Here is a 12725-nt window from a genome sequence, read left to right on the forward strand (position 1 = left end):
GACAGACACCTCACAAGCTTGTTGTCAGATTAAATGATGAATCTAAAGAGTTTAGAAAATGGTCTGGCACAATTAATATGCTCAGTAATGTTAGTGATCCTGTATAACAACTGGTCAGTCTCAGAGAAGTGATATCAATTTCTCTCTGTTTTTGTCTCTCTCTCTCTTGCTCTCTTTTTTTCTGTTTCCTGGGCATCTAACTGTTGGGATTCTTCTTCAGCTGATCTTATCTTCTTATCCTGTTCCTAGTCACACATGTATTCACATACTGACTCACTTTCCCTTTTTAAAAGCTAAGGCCATTTTCTAATTCATTTATGCACATCATTTCATGGCAAGAATTATGAATTCCTGGTACCTCCAAATGTTCTACAAATGTTATTAGTAAAATTGCAATCACTGTGAGTCAGTTTCATATCACCCTACAGTTATGTCCTGTAGTGTCAGAAAAAAGAGATGTAGAATATTTTTATATCATACTTTTCTGTGTAACCACAGCCCATTGCTTCAGTTCTAGACAAAATGAGAGCCTGGGCTTTGAGTCAGAGTTCTGGGTTCAGTTTCCAGCTCTAATTCTCACTGGCTGCATCCCTTGCCTCAGGCATGTATTTTCTCTGAGCCTCCATCTTTAATATAAGGACGACAATACCTATTCGCTATGGTTGTGTGAGGCTGACATAAAGTAATGCACAGAAATTGCCTAATACCAAGCCCCGCACACTTATCGATAAACTGTCCTCATTACTACTAATAAATTTCAGTGTTCCCAGAGCCCTTTAACCCAGGAATTCCACATCTTTCCTTAGGAAGTAAGTCAGAATGATGGGAAATAGTTGGAGAAAAATATTTACTATAGCATCATGTACAATAAAGAAAAATTTAAATTAATACACATATATACCAATAAGAAAGAATGGTTAAATAAATTACAATATATTCATAAGACAAAGCAGTGTTTCACACTCGAGATTGCAATGATTAGCAGGTGGTAAAATTGATTTAGACATTAATGACAAGAGTACTAAAAAATTAATAGAAGAGAAATGGAAATAGACTAATAACTTTAGTTTCTGGTGTATGATTTTGTGTGTGTGTGTGTATGTATGTGTGCTTGCTTAAGTACTAGGTTGTCATTTAAATTGTAATTCTTATTGTGGTTTGGGGTCCAAAGCGTCCAAAATTCATTGTGCTAGTATTATTAGATTAGACCATATGAAACTACCATATGAAATTCTTGGCAAATATGATAAAAAATATGGTCAATTTCATACGGTTAAACCTACTTTGTAGTTATTTAAATGATGTCACAGTGAATCGTCAGTGATATTGGAAAATGCTTGTAATTTAAGTGAAATAAACAGAATTTTATATATAATATATGGCTTGTACTATAAGTATATGCCAAAGTATGCATTAAAAAAGAGTGGGAATATTCAATGTGAACAGGTGATAGGATTATGTGTGATTGCAATTTTCTTCTATAGTTTTCTGTATTTTTTACATAAATCAAGCATAATATTTACATATACATTTATTATATATTTATATTTGTGATTTTTGTTTAAAACTTATTTAATTTTTAATGGCCTTCAGGGAGATCAAACCACTTTCCTCTAACTTAATGTGGCTGTTTTCATCTTTTAAGATATTAAATTACCTAACTAGAATTGTATATCAATCAAGGTAAGTATTTTATCTCTTTCACCTGATAAAATTAGGCTACAAATCTTGGGAAATATACATTTTTATTTTTTAGACATGTTGATATCTTTTATTAGTTCCAAACAAATGCAAACTTTAGGCAGTACCTGAAATTGCATCCTTCAACCACTATGGAAGTTTAACTCCAGTCAAGGGAAGTCATATCAGAGAAGATAAACAACTTTAAAACTTTTCCTAAAAATGTAAAAGCAAGCATAAAGTAAGAAATATACTAAACACATGTATGACTTTCCAGGCCTTACCTGGGTCCAGTCATGTATACCATCTAGATGGTCTCAATAACACATGCTCTCTCAAGGCTGGGTCTTTGATACAGCTCCTAGTGTGGGAATGGTGGGCAGAATGTATGTAACCAGCACTAAGGCACCAATTAAAGGTTTGGTCGATAAATAGAGCTAACTATAGAACAAGACTAGGTTATTATAGGGTCATATCTCTATGCCTTTTTCCTTCTATTGCCTTTATCCTAAGATATTAGAAACCACAATTCAGTACCAATCCCCATCTATCATTTTTGTACATTAGGAAACAGATGTAACCTTTCACAGACAAAAGTAAGGTGATTGTGAAAAGTACTCTTGAGAGTTGTTTGATTTTTTTTTAGCCTTGTAACTCCTGCTCGACAGATTTCAATTACCATTCAGAAAAGCATGGAGCAAGAATAGTAAAAGATACCTTGAGTCTTTCATTTTCCTTTTGCACAAATAGTTATTTCCTGTTCTGAAATAACTGTTTATTGATATCATCCTGCAAGATGGTATATTAAAAGAGAGAGGGGTGTTCAAGGTTCATAGCTATCTTTCAATGTATGCAGTTTCAGGATACATAGTATTTAAGAGAAAGATGGGAATTAGATGTCAGCTTGTGAATCAGGGTACTTTTGTTCACAAATAATAGAAAATCATACACTAACAAAAACAATATAACTGTATTGGCTCATAAGAGTAAGAAGTCCAGAGATAGGTCTGGCTGCAACCTAAGGGTGGGCTCCCTCGTGGTTACAAGAAGATGCCAGCAGCTCCTGAGCTCCAGGCTTGATTTCTCCCCAGGCAGGAAAGAAAAAGCATCTCTGTCATACCCCTTCCTAGCAGAAGTCCTGAAAATCACTCATGTAGACTGGGTTCAGTTGCAGGCCAACCACAGATCCAATTGCCTTGACCAAAGGAATAAAACGTGCTTCCTGATTTTGCCAAGGGCATGGCTCCATCACTAGAGCCACAGATGGAGTGCGCTTCCACAGAATTGGATGGAGCACCAAACGGAAGTAGGGGCCAACTAGGGAGGCAAACAACAAAAGTCCACACATGACTTTAAATCTCTCATTGTTGCTCTGGCCTGTTCTGCTTGGTGATGGGGCCAGTGCCAGTGATGATTCTGGCAGGCCAGTGGTTCTCGAAGTGTGATCCCTGGACCAGCAGTATCAGCGTCTCCTTGGAATTGATTAGAAATGTAAATTCTTGGGCCACACCCCAGACCTAATGAATCAGAAACTCTGGCGTGGGACCCAGCAAGCTGTTTCAGCAAGCCCTCCAGGTGATTCTGCAGCAAGCTACAATTTGAAAACCAATGCTCTAAGCATGTCTTCATGGATGTTGTGTCCAGCCTCTCTTTTCAGCTAAAGGCATATAACTATTACTTTGTGATTTGAAGTGACAGGTAAGGATTATATTGATAACCATCCACCTCATCTGGCTTTTCAGAATTGTCCAGCAATCTTTCTCCGGTAAGCCTACCTTCCCATGCTCTGCAGTGACTATTTTATACCTTCCAAAAAAAGCCAAAGCTTATATAGTTTGCAAGTTGTATACTACACAACTCCAAGGAGGGTCATTACCTCTTAATTACAGTATATTATATACTACAGGTTTAAATATATTACAACCATTTTCCAGCAGATGGCAGAAAAATATTTTGAGGGAGCTGCAGCTTCCTGTAATTTGCACAAATCACCTTATTGCCCAGGAGCAGAGCTGCCTCCTTCTCTCTCCTCAAACCTTCAGTTCTTATCCTTTCCACCATGTCCTTCACTCCCAAGCAGACAACACCCATTAAAGGTCTCAGATGAGGACTCGTTCATCTTCCCACCTCGTCTCAGCTGTGGGCATCTGCATGGTGTTCTCCTTCTTCCTTCTGTATTAGCTGAGGAAATGTGCCTCCTCCCTTCCCAGGGCAGACCATCTCCATGTCTCCCACCATCGCAGGAGTAGTCCATTTCTGTCTCTGTCTCTGTCTCTCTCTCTCTCTCACACATACACACATCTTTAGTATTTTCCTCTTTTTAGATTCGTCCCTTCAGTGTTCAAAGTGCTCATCTTCAAAAGTCTCTTCTGTGATCCTGTTCTCCTCTTCAGATATAGTCCTGTCCCTCTGTCTTCATATGCAGCCATGGCTGGTGAATTTTCTAACAGTCTCTATCACTCTTTGCTCCCTCCCCTCCACTGAAACTTGTCCCTTTAGTCACTGGCAACCTCCATGTTGCTGACTCAGTAAGCTCTTTTCATTCCCCAGCAGATTGGTATCAAGATGAACCATCCTTTCCCAGTGAAATGCTTTCTTCTCTTGACCTCTCTTACCTCCTGAGAAACTTATTTTCAAGATTTGTTGCCTGCGTCTCTTCTTTTCTCTGCCTACTAAGGAATTCTTATGGCCTCCTTTATAACCGCAACAGAAGGATTAAAATACCTAGAAATAAATATGACTAAGAAATGTGAAACAACTTGGAAAAAACAAAAGTCCTAAAATGTATTAGAGTTTGGTGTGCTGAATAAAGACCCACCAAAAATGTCCACAACTTAATGTCCGGACGTAGGATGTGTTACCTTTCATGGTAAAGGAGGTTTTTTGCAGGTGTGATTAAGGATCTTGAGATGGGGAGATCATCTTGGATTATCTGGATGGGCCCAATGTAATCCCAAGGGTCCCTGTAAGAGGGAGGCAGGAAGATCAGGGTAGCAAAGAGGAGATACTACAACAGGAGGTTGGAGTACTGTGTTTTGAAGATGGAGGAAGGGGCCACAAGCCAACCAACGCAAGTGGCCTCTAGAAGCTGAAAAAAGCAAGAGAACAAATTCTATCCCTAGATCCACTGGGGAGACTGCAGCTCTGCCTCCAACTTGATTTCAGCCCAGTAAAACCCATTTCAGACTTTTGATTTCCAGATCTGTAGGATAATAAACAAGTATTATTTTAATCCTCCAAATCTGCGGTAATTTGTTACAGCAGCAAGAGGAAACTAATATACTCAATGACAAAAATGATCTGGACAAGGGAAAGGTTTCTTATTGTCCTGAATAGGAAGACTCATCAACATGTAGTTGTCAGTTCTGCCCAAGTTGATCTGTAAATTTACCTTCAGCTCAATAAACATACCAATAGGGGTCAGGTGGAATATTTAAATAAGGAAAAATGGAAAGAGAATAGCTGAAAAAGAAGGATTAAGAGGAAATAGCCCTTACAGCTATTAAAATTACTAAAATGTTTTAATAACCAAAACAATGTAGTAGAGGTGCTTAAATAAACAGATATACTATGAAATAAAATATAAATTCCAGAAATATAAATCCATAAAAGAATTAAGGATATGATAAATCTTGCATCTCAAATCAGTGGGTAACAGATAATATTGTGAAACCAGACAGCTACCTAAAAACATTGGGTAAATTCCAAATGGAATAAAGATTTAAATGTAAAAAAGTAAACCTTAAAAGTACTAGAACGAAAACATGGGAGTATCCTTTTATAACTTCAGAATGGGAGAGGTCTTTTCAATATGACAGAAACCAAAAAATATAAAGTAAAAGGCTGACAAATTCTAGAATATAAAAATAAAAAGATGCCTACTTTACAAAAATCAACATAATAAAAATTGAAAGAAATGATAAATTGGGAAGCAATACTTGAAGATATATCCCAGGCAAGGGCTAATTTCACTAATATGTGAAGAGTTTCTATAAATCAAGACATTTGGAAAAAATGCTCAAATTTATTCATAATAAATACAAATTTTAAGTAATCTGAGAAAGAAATATTAACCTTTAAGACTGAAAAAGGTAAAACATTTGATAGCATATAGTATTGACAAGCTATACTATTCTCATATACAGATTTTGAGAGGGAAATTTGGGGGGAAATTTGAAAATAACTATAAAATTTACCAATGTTCAAATCCTTTGACCCAGCAATTCCACTTCTAGGAACTCATCCTACAGATATAATTGTTCAAAATGTAAGTTATGTATGCATAAGGTCACTCTTTGTGGCTTTGTTTTTAATAAGATTGGAAATCTTTAAATATTCATCAATGGGAGATTGGCTAAATAAACTACGATACATTCATACATATGCAACAGTGAAAAAGATTGGAATTATTTCCAAGATTTATTGCTAAGTTAAAAATAAAATAAAGTACAGAACAGCCTGTTAGACTATCATTTGTGTAAATAAATATGCCTTACACTTGTATATGCACAAAAATTCTTTGGAAGTGAATACAAGAAGCTACTAATGCCAGTTGTCTAGGGGAAAGAAATAGGGTGACTAGGGTCCAAGAATGGGAGGAATACTTTTCATCAGTAATCTTATATATTTAAAAATTTTGAACTACATGAATGTCACCCATTTAAAAAAAAAAAGCATTTAAAGAAATTAAGACAGGAAAACAATTACAAAATGTTGGAATGTAAAAATGTAGAGAGAGAATACAAAGTCACCCAGAGGCCACTTCTGCATTTCCCTTTGTTACAGGGAAGAACAAAATCTGACTACGTGTTGGATCTGTTTCTTTTACTTTAGCCTTTGCTTCCCGTTGCTTTTGTTCACTAAAAGGATACTGTCTATACATAATGGCCTGCCTGGGGAACACTGCCCCCCTGCCTGAATGGTAAACCAAAGTGCCTTTGTTCAGGGAAGCATCCTGACCCTGTCCACCTGTGAACCGCTGCAAGAAAAGAAGAAATTAACACATCCCCTCCCCGAGGCTGGCCATTCCAGCTTATTTGCAAGACTTATGGCCTTTTTACTTTACTTCCTCACCTCCTCCCCCTCTCTGTTCTACAAAAGAAACTGGCATCCAGACCCTGATAAGATGGTCTTTCTGAGACACTATTCTGCCATCTTCTCGGTCTGCCGGCTTTCCGAATAAAGTCATATTCCTTGCCTCAACACCTCGTCTCCAGATTTACTGGCCTGTCCTAAGGGGAGCAGAGCGAGCTTGGACTTGGTAACACCTTCTGCTCTTTCATTCCTACCTAACGACAGATTGCCAGTTCTATGTGAGATCAGAATTCACATATTGTAATGTTAACCCTGCCTACAGAACAACAAATATATATGAATTTGATCAAGTTAATCTGGTTTGTCTGTGGTTCAATCATATCAGCCTAACAGTGATACTGACTGAGGTTTCCATTTACTTGGACGAACACATAGCCGATGCCCTTGCCAGAAACCGCACCACCAGGGAAGCCCTGTGCTTGTATTTTTAAAGTTACAATGTTATTAGATTATTTTCAGTAAAAGAATTGTGTGCACTTGCAGTGGAAAGTAATACCACTTATACACATGCATCTTGTTGTTTGGGTGTCTGTTCTAACACAATTTCCAGTTCCACAGTAGATTTAAGTCACAGTTTCCAATTAGAAAGTAAGAATATTAAACCTAAGGAGTGGTTTATGGCCACAAAAAATCTCTAGAAAAAAAGATAATCAGGAACACATGGACCATTTTGCTAAATAAATGGTTCAAAATCCAGAGGGTTGTAACCCTTGCTTCCATCATTTGACAGAGAATTTTATTAGAGTTTGTGTTTTACTTTTTTTTTTTAGAAATGTCATATCAAATTGTATTTTTATTTTTTTTTTAGGATTTCATCAAGGGTCTTTCCATTTTGCTCCGGGGGACAGTACAAGAAAAACTCAACTGGGCATTTAATTTGTATGACATAAATAAAGATGGCTACATCACTAAAGAAGTAAGAAATGCCTCACCAACACAGCTAGCCTTCAGACCATTTTCATTTTTTCACTTCAAAATGTTAAACAATCGCAATTATTATTTTAGAATCACTTTTTCAGGAAGTCTAAAATATTTTCTGTAGTGCTGGGGAAATATTCTGATGAAAAATTTGGAATGCTAGAAATAGTTTATGGTTAATCTGCAAAGTAAATATAAAACATAGAAGGATTACATAAAACATAGAAGGATTACATCCTGATTTCCTAATAGCACTTTAATGAATACCGTACATGGAATAAAGATAGAAGTTGGAATCAAATAGGAAGAAAATATATCCACACGTTAGAATATTTGGCCTGTAACCTTTTTTTCTATCATATAATGCGGTCCATATGGAAACAGATGCAATTTTAAAATCGTGTGGATTATGTAGTGACCTGTACTGTGTGGGAAATGACCTGATGTGATAGTGGAGCCCCAAATAAACTCCCAGGTGGGCTATCTAAAAAAGAAGCCTCACAGACCAAATTCAGATGCTCATATCAAACGGTTTAATAAATTAATTTAAAACACAGCAAGAAGCAAGGGGGGAGGGATGCGGTAAGATAACAAATTTAGGATGGAGTGGAGGTAGGGTTGAAAGATCACATTACCTGAATCCTGGATGTGGTTCAGTGTCCATATGTCCTTTCTCTCGCTAGCTTTCCCCCGAGTTGAGTTTTGAGGATTAGGCTCCTCAAATAGAAGGTATCTTGGGCCAATGACATCAACTTGCTCTACTGAAGACACAGGGACAAGTTCACCTGACCACAGTTACAATGTGACAATTAACCTGGTCAATGGCCATGGGTTTTATTTGTTGATCAGAGGACACATGGGGCCAGATGGGTCTCACAAATGGGTGGCCGAATTAAGACTTCATGAGTATTAAGTATTCAGGTATATCGAGCATATCTCCTGGATACTTAGTGCCTCTTGTATATTTAGTACACAATAAACATTTAGTACTCAGGTGCCTCCAGGATATTAGGTATCTCTTGGTCCTTTGATCCTTTTCTATCCCTTTCTATGTTTAACATAAACATGCTGTTCTTACCATTTATACCCAACACATCTCATGAATTCTATGTCAAACAAACTTCTATGCTCAAAACATCTTAAAGGGCTTCACGTATGATTTACAAACTATAAGCTGCTTTATCATTTAAAATGGAATTGAATACTCTCAGAAGTAAATATATATTACATCCATATTATCGACTTAATCCATACTCTTCTGTGGAAACTTCGATACGAAGAAAACAAGTGTAAACAATAAATCTGAATGTCTAGGTTAACTAGATATTATTTTCACTAAGATTGAAAATTACAAATCAAAAACTAGATTTTGTTTTAATTTTAAAAATTAAAATTTCGAAGTGTTTCCAGGGTCATATTTTGACTAATCTACATGTGTGACTTTAGTTAAAGCCATAGTAGGAAAAACACAATGAAAACCCTAAGAGCTTTGAGACTTATCAGTTTTAGTATAATTCTCATGATGTGGAGTTTATTTTATTCTCAATAAACAGAAATTGATAATCAACATACAAAATATATAATAACTCAATAAAACAAAGATAGCAAATTGAAGTCTACGGACGTCCAAACATTAAACCAGAATGTTTCTTTCCTGATCATGTTAGATATATGGGGATTTCATTCATTTTGAAACCAAAATCCGACTTGATTCTTACATTCCGATTCTGCTGCTTTTAAGGCATAAGGCCATTGGCTTTTCCTCTGGGACAACCAAGACATTTAATGAAGAATCAAAGAAAAATAAAAAATTTGAAAATGAGTAGGAATAATCTGTCAGAGCTTCTTGGAGTGGTTTATTTTCACATTGCATGCGGCTTCATGTGACTGCCTTTTCCTTTTCAGGAAATGCTTGATATAATGAAAGCGATATATGATATGATGGGTAAATGCACATATCCTGTCCTCAAAGAAGATGCTCCCAGACAACACGTTGAAACATTTTTCCAGGTAGGAATGCAATAGAAGTCAGAGAGGAAGTGAAATTAAGAGCAAATTTCCTGATGTTTGCAAAGCATCATGATGATTCAAAAGAATGTAAAAGGAAAATAATTTTTACTGAAAGAGACAAAACTATAGAATAATTACCATCATACTAATTTAGTAATTTTGGTTTTGAATTTATCATAATATTGATAACTCCACTTACTGAACGCTCACCATATCCTGGATAGAACACCAAGCAATTGCCATGTCTCATATGTTTTGGGGTGTTTGTTTGTCTTCATTCATTTCTCACAAGCCCCTATGAGGTTATTTATAAATCCTCATTAGCCCCATCTCACAGATGAGAAAATCAAGGCTCTGAAAGTTTCAGCAAGTTGCTGGAAGTCTGTCGTAGCTGGAGGGTAGGATTTTACTAGAACAGAGTGACTCTAGATCTATACCACATTCTATTGAAAAGGCAACAGCATAAAATCAGTCAGCCACGATTCTTAACACTAAGAAGCTACTAGTTTGTGCTCTGAAGCAGTTCCTCCCCATAAAATAAGCAGCTGGGCTTTCTTTTCATCAGCTTCAGCTTGTTCTGTTCAGTGTGAGGGTGTCAAGGGGTAAGTCTGAGCAAATTTTTTCACTCTTTTCTTCCTGAACAGAAAATGGACAAAAATAAAGATGGAGTCGTTACCATAGATGAATTCATCGAAAGTTGCCAAAAAGTAAGTAACGACAGTAAAGGAACTATCCCTTTTGCTTCCTTAACAGCTGAACTTAGTCCTGCCAGCCAGCCACCATGAACTGAGCAAAGTGTAAAGATCATATGCCTGAGATCACCACTTCTACATAGCTGAGATGAATAGGCCTACCACTCTGAAAACAATCACCAATTTGCACATTCAGTTCATCAGCATTTATTGTCTATCCCGAGGCAGGCTATGAGGGAAGCCCTGGAGAGATGAAGGTTGCACGTGTGTGTTTTTGCTCTTCAGATCCTTTAGAATATTCATCACTGAGGATAAAACATATGTGAGACTTGAATTGTTCTTTCCCCAGAGCTAGCATATAACAGGTATCTTGTCAACCATATCCCCCGTAGATTTAGAATTCCAATACAGCCAAGAGTGTATCACTGGCCAAACTTGTATCTGATTTCTAAGAGAAACATCATTGCTTCAATGTATGTGGACAAGAGATGTCTTTGGCTGAACCAGTAACGGTCTTCAGTCACAAAATTAAACAGCAGAAAATTCTCCCTGAGGAAAAGTCCATGTGGTTCTCCACCATCTGGTGGCAGACCAGTATTAGCATACCTAGAATTATTTGACTTGACGTGTGGGTAGAACCACGATTAAGAATTTTAAAAAATAATTATGGAGACAAAGAAGTTTGCTGGTGCTTTAGTTTTTCTCATTATTTTCAAGTTGATATACTGTCCCTTTCCTGATGCCTGCCTTTTTCTCAACTCACATTTCAATGTGACGGTCTTTGAATGAACTTGGTGATACCAACCTACTTAATGGTGGTATTGTTACTTGGCATCTAGTAGTGGAAGTCATCATTAGTTCTGCTATCATTTTCCACTGCTATAAACAGTCACAATCTCCAAGTGCCCCTATCCTGCCCAAAGTCTGTCCCACTAAGTTTCTAAGGAACATGCTAAACTGCTGACACTGGGCAATGGTTTCTCCCAAACAATCCTTTCTCTGGCATTGAGAGACCATTCATTTTTAAAGGTTCCTAAAGGCCACACAGATTTAGCCCTAACAGACTCAGAAAGAGAGGTGTAATTACTGCAAACCTGTCTCCTAAACCCCAACCTCCAATCTTCATGAAGCTGGCTCTTAGCTCACACACAAACTCTGTATCCTTCCATGTGTACAAGTCTCTGTGATTTGGCGGGTGATTACCTAAAATGCCACAGTTTGCCTTGCTCACTTTGATTATGCTCTGCGCCTCTCCAGTTTCCATGCTGGCATTCTATTAATAATTTGAGAAATATCCCCTCGTAACATCAAGTCAGAGTTAAATAAATTGTTTAAAGCCTAGTAGACTCAACAAAACATAAAATGGGCTCTCCATACTTACCTGTGTGGAAAATGGGTAGAAGAGTATTTACATTTGCAGACCCCTAGTATCTGAACATTTGGCATAGGCGTTGGTGGAGGGTGGCAGTACTTAGAGGCCAAACAGTGCACTTTCCTTTGCAGATACGGTGAACTTAATTCCACGTTTTCTCCCTTGCAGGACGAAAACATCATGCGCTCCATGCAGCTCTTTGAAAATGTGATCTAACTTGTCGAATATGTCCTCAATCAGACAAATGTGAACGATTCTATCACACAAAGTTGGAGCTACCACTTTTAGCATAGATTGCTCAGCTTTACACTGAGGCATATTATGCAAACAAGCTTTGTTTTAATATAAAGCAATCCCCAAAAGATTTGAGTTTTCCATTTATAAATTTGCATCCTTTTCATAATGCCACTGAGTTCATGGGATGTTCTAAGTCATTTCATACCCTGTGAATATTCAAAAGTAATAGGATCTGGCATATAGTTTTATTGATTCTTTAGCCATGGGATTATTGAGGCTTTCACAGTATCGGTGATTTTAAAATATCTGTGTTTTTTGCTATTCATTTGTATGTATTCAGCCCCAGGATTTTAAATGGTTTTCTGAAATACTGGCATCTGCACTTAATTTCCAGATATTAGTTTTCACGTTTGTATGCTGTAATTCCATTTATACTTTAAGTAAACAAGATTACTACAATTGGAAAAAAACAAACAAACACATAGTCCCAGTTTCTCTGGATTTGCTTCCTTCTGTTAAAGACATTCATTTACCTGGCATTTTTTTATAACATGAAACAAGTCAGTTTATCACCAGATGTCAGCATATGCCTAATAAAGCTTATTTAATAAGCATTTCTTAATTTTTCATAATACACATTACAGCCAAGGCCTACATGATGTATGTAATTTTGGATTTGTTCAATCCTACAGGTTGACTATTATGTCACTAAGCGGAAGTCC

General features: G+C 36.9%; 1 protein-coding gene across 2 annotated transcripts in view; it reads left to right on the top strand.

Annotated features, from left to right (window-relative positions):
• Nucleotides 1–12338, top strand: part of KCNIP4 (potassium voltage-gated channel interacting protein 4) — a 443407-nt gene extending 431069 nt beyond the window's left edge. For both annotated transcript variants that reach the window (XM_068543160.1, XM_068543159.1), the window contains exons 5-8: nt 7583–7690; nt 9598–9702; nt 10347–10409; nt 11935–12338. In XM_068543160.1, coding sequence (XP_068399261.1) covers nt 7583–7690; nt 9598–9702; nt 10347–10409; nt 11935–11982 — 324 coding nt within the window. In that variant the 3' untranslated portion in view covers nt 11983–12338. The remainder of the gene's footprint in view (nt 1–7582; nt 7691–9597; nt 9703–10346; nt 10410–11934) is intronic.
• Nucleotides 12339–12725: the final 387 nt, after the last annotated feature.

Source organism: Eschrichtius robustus, chromosome 4 (assembly GCF_028021215.1).
Source record: "Eschrichtius robustus isolate mEscRob2 chromosome 4, mEscRob2.pri, whole genome shotgun sequence".
Taxonomy (NCBI): Eukaryota; Metazoa; Chordata; class Mammalia; order Artiodactyla; family Eschrichtiidae; genus Eschrichtius; species Eschrichtius robustus.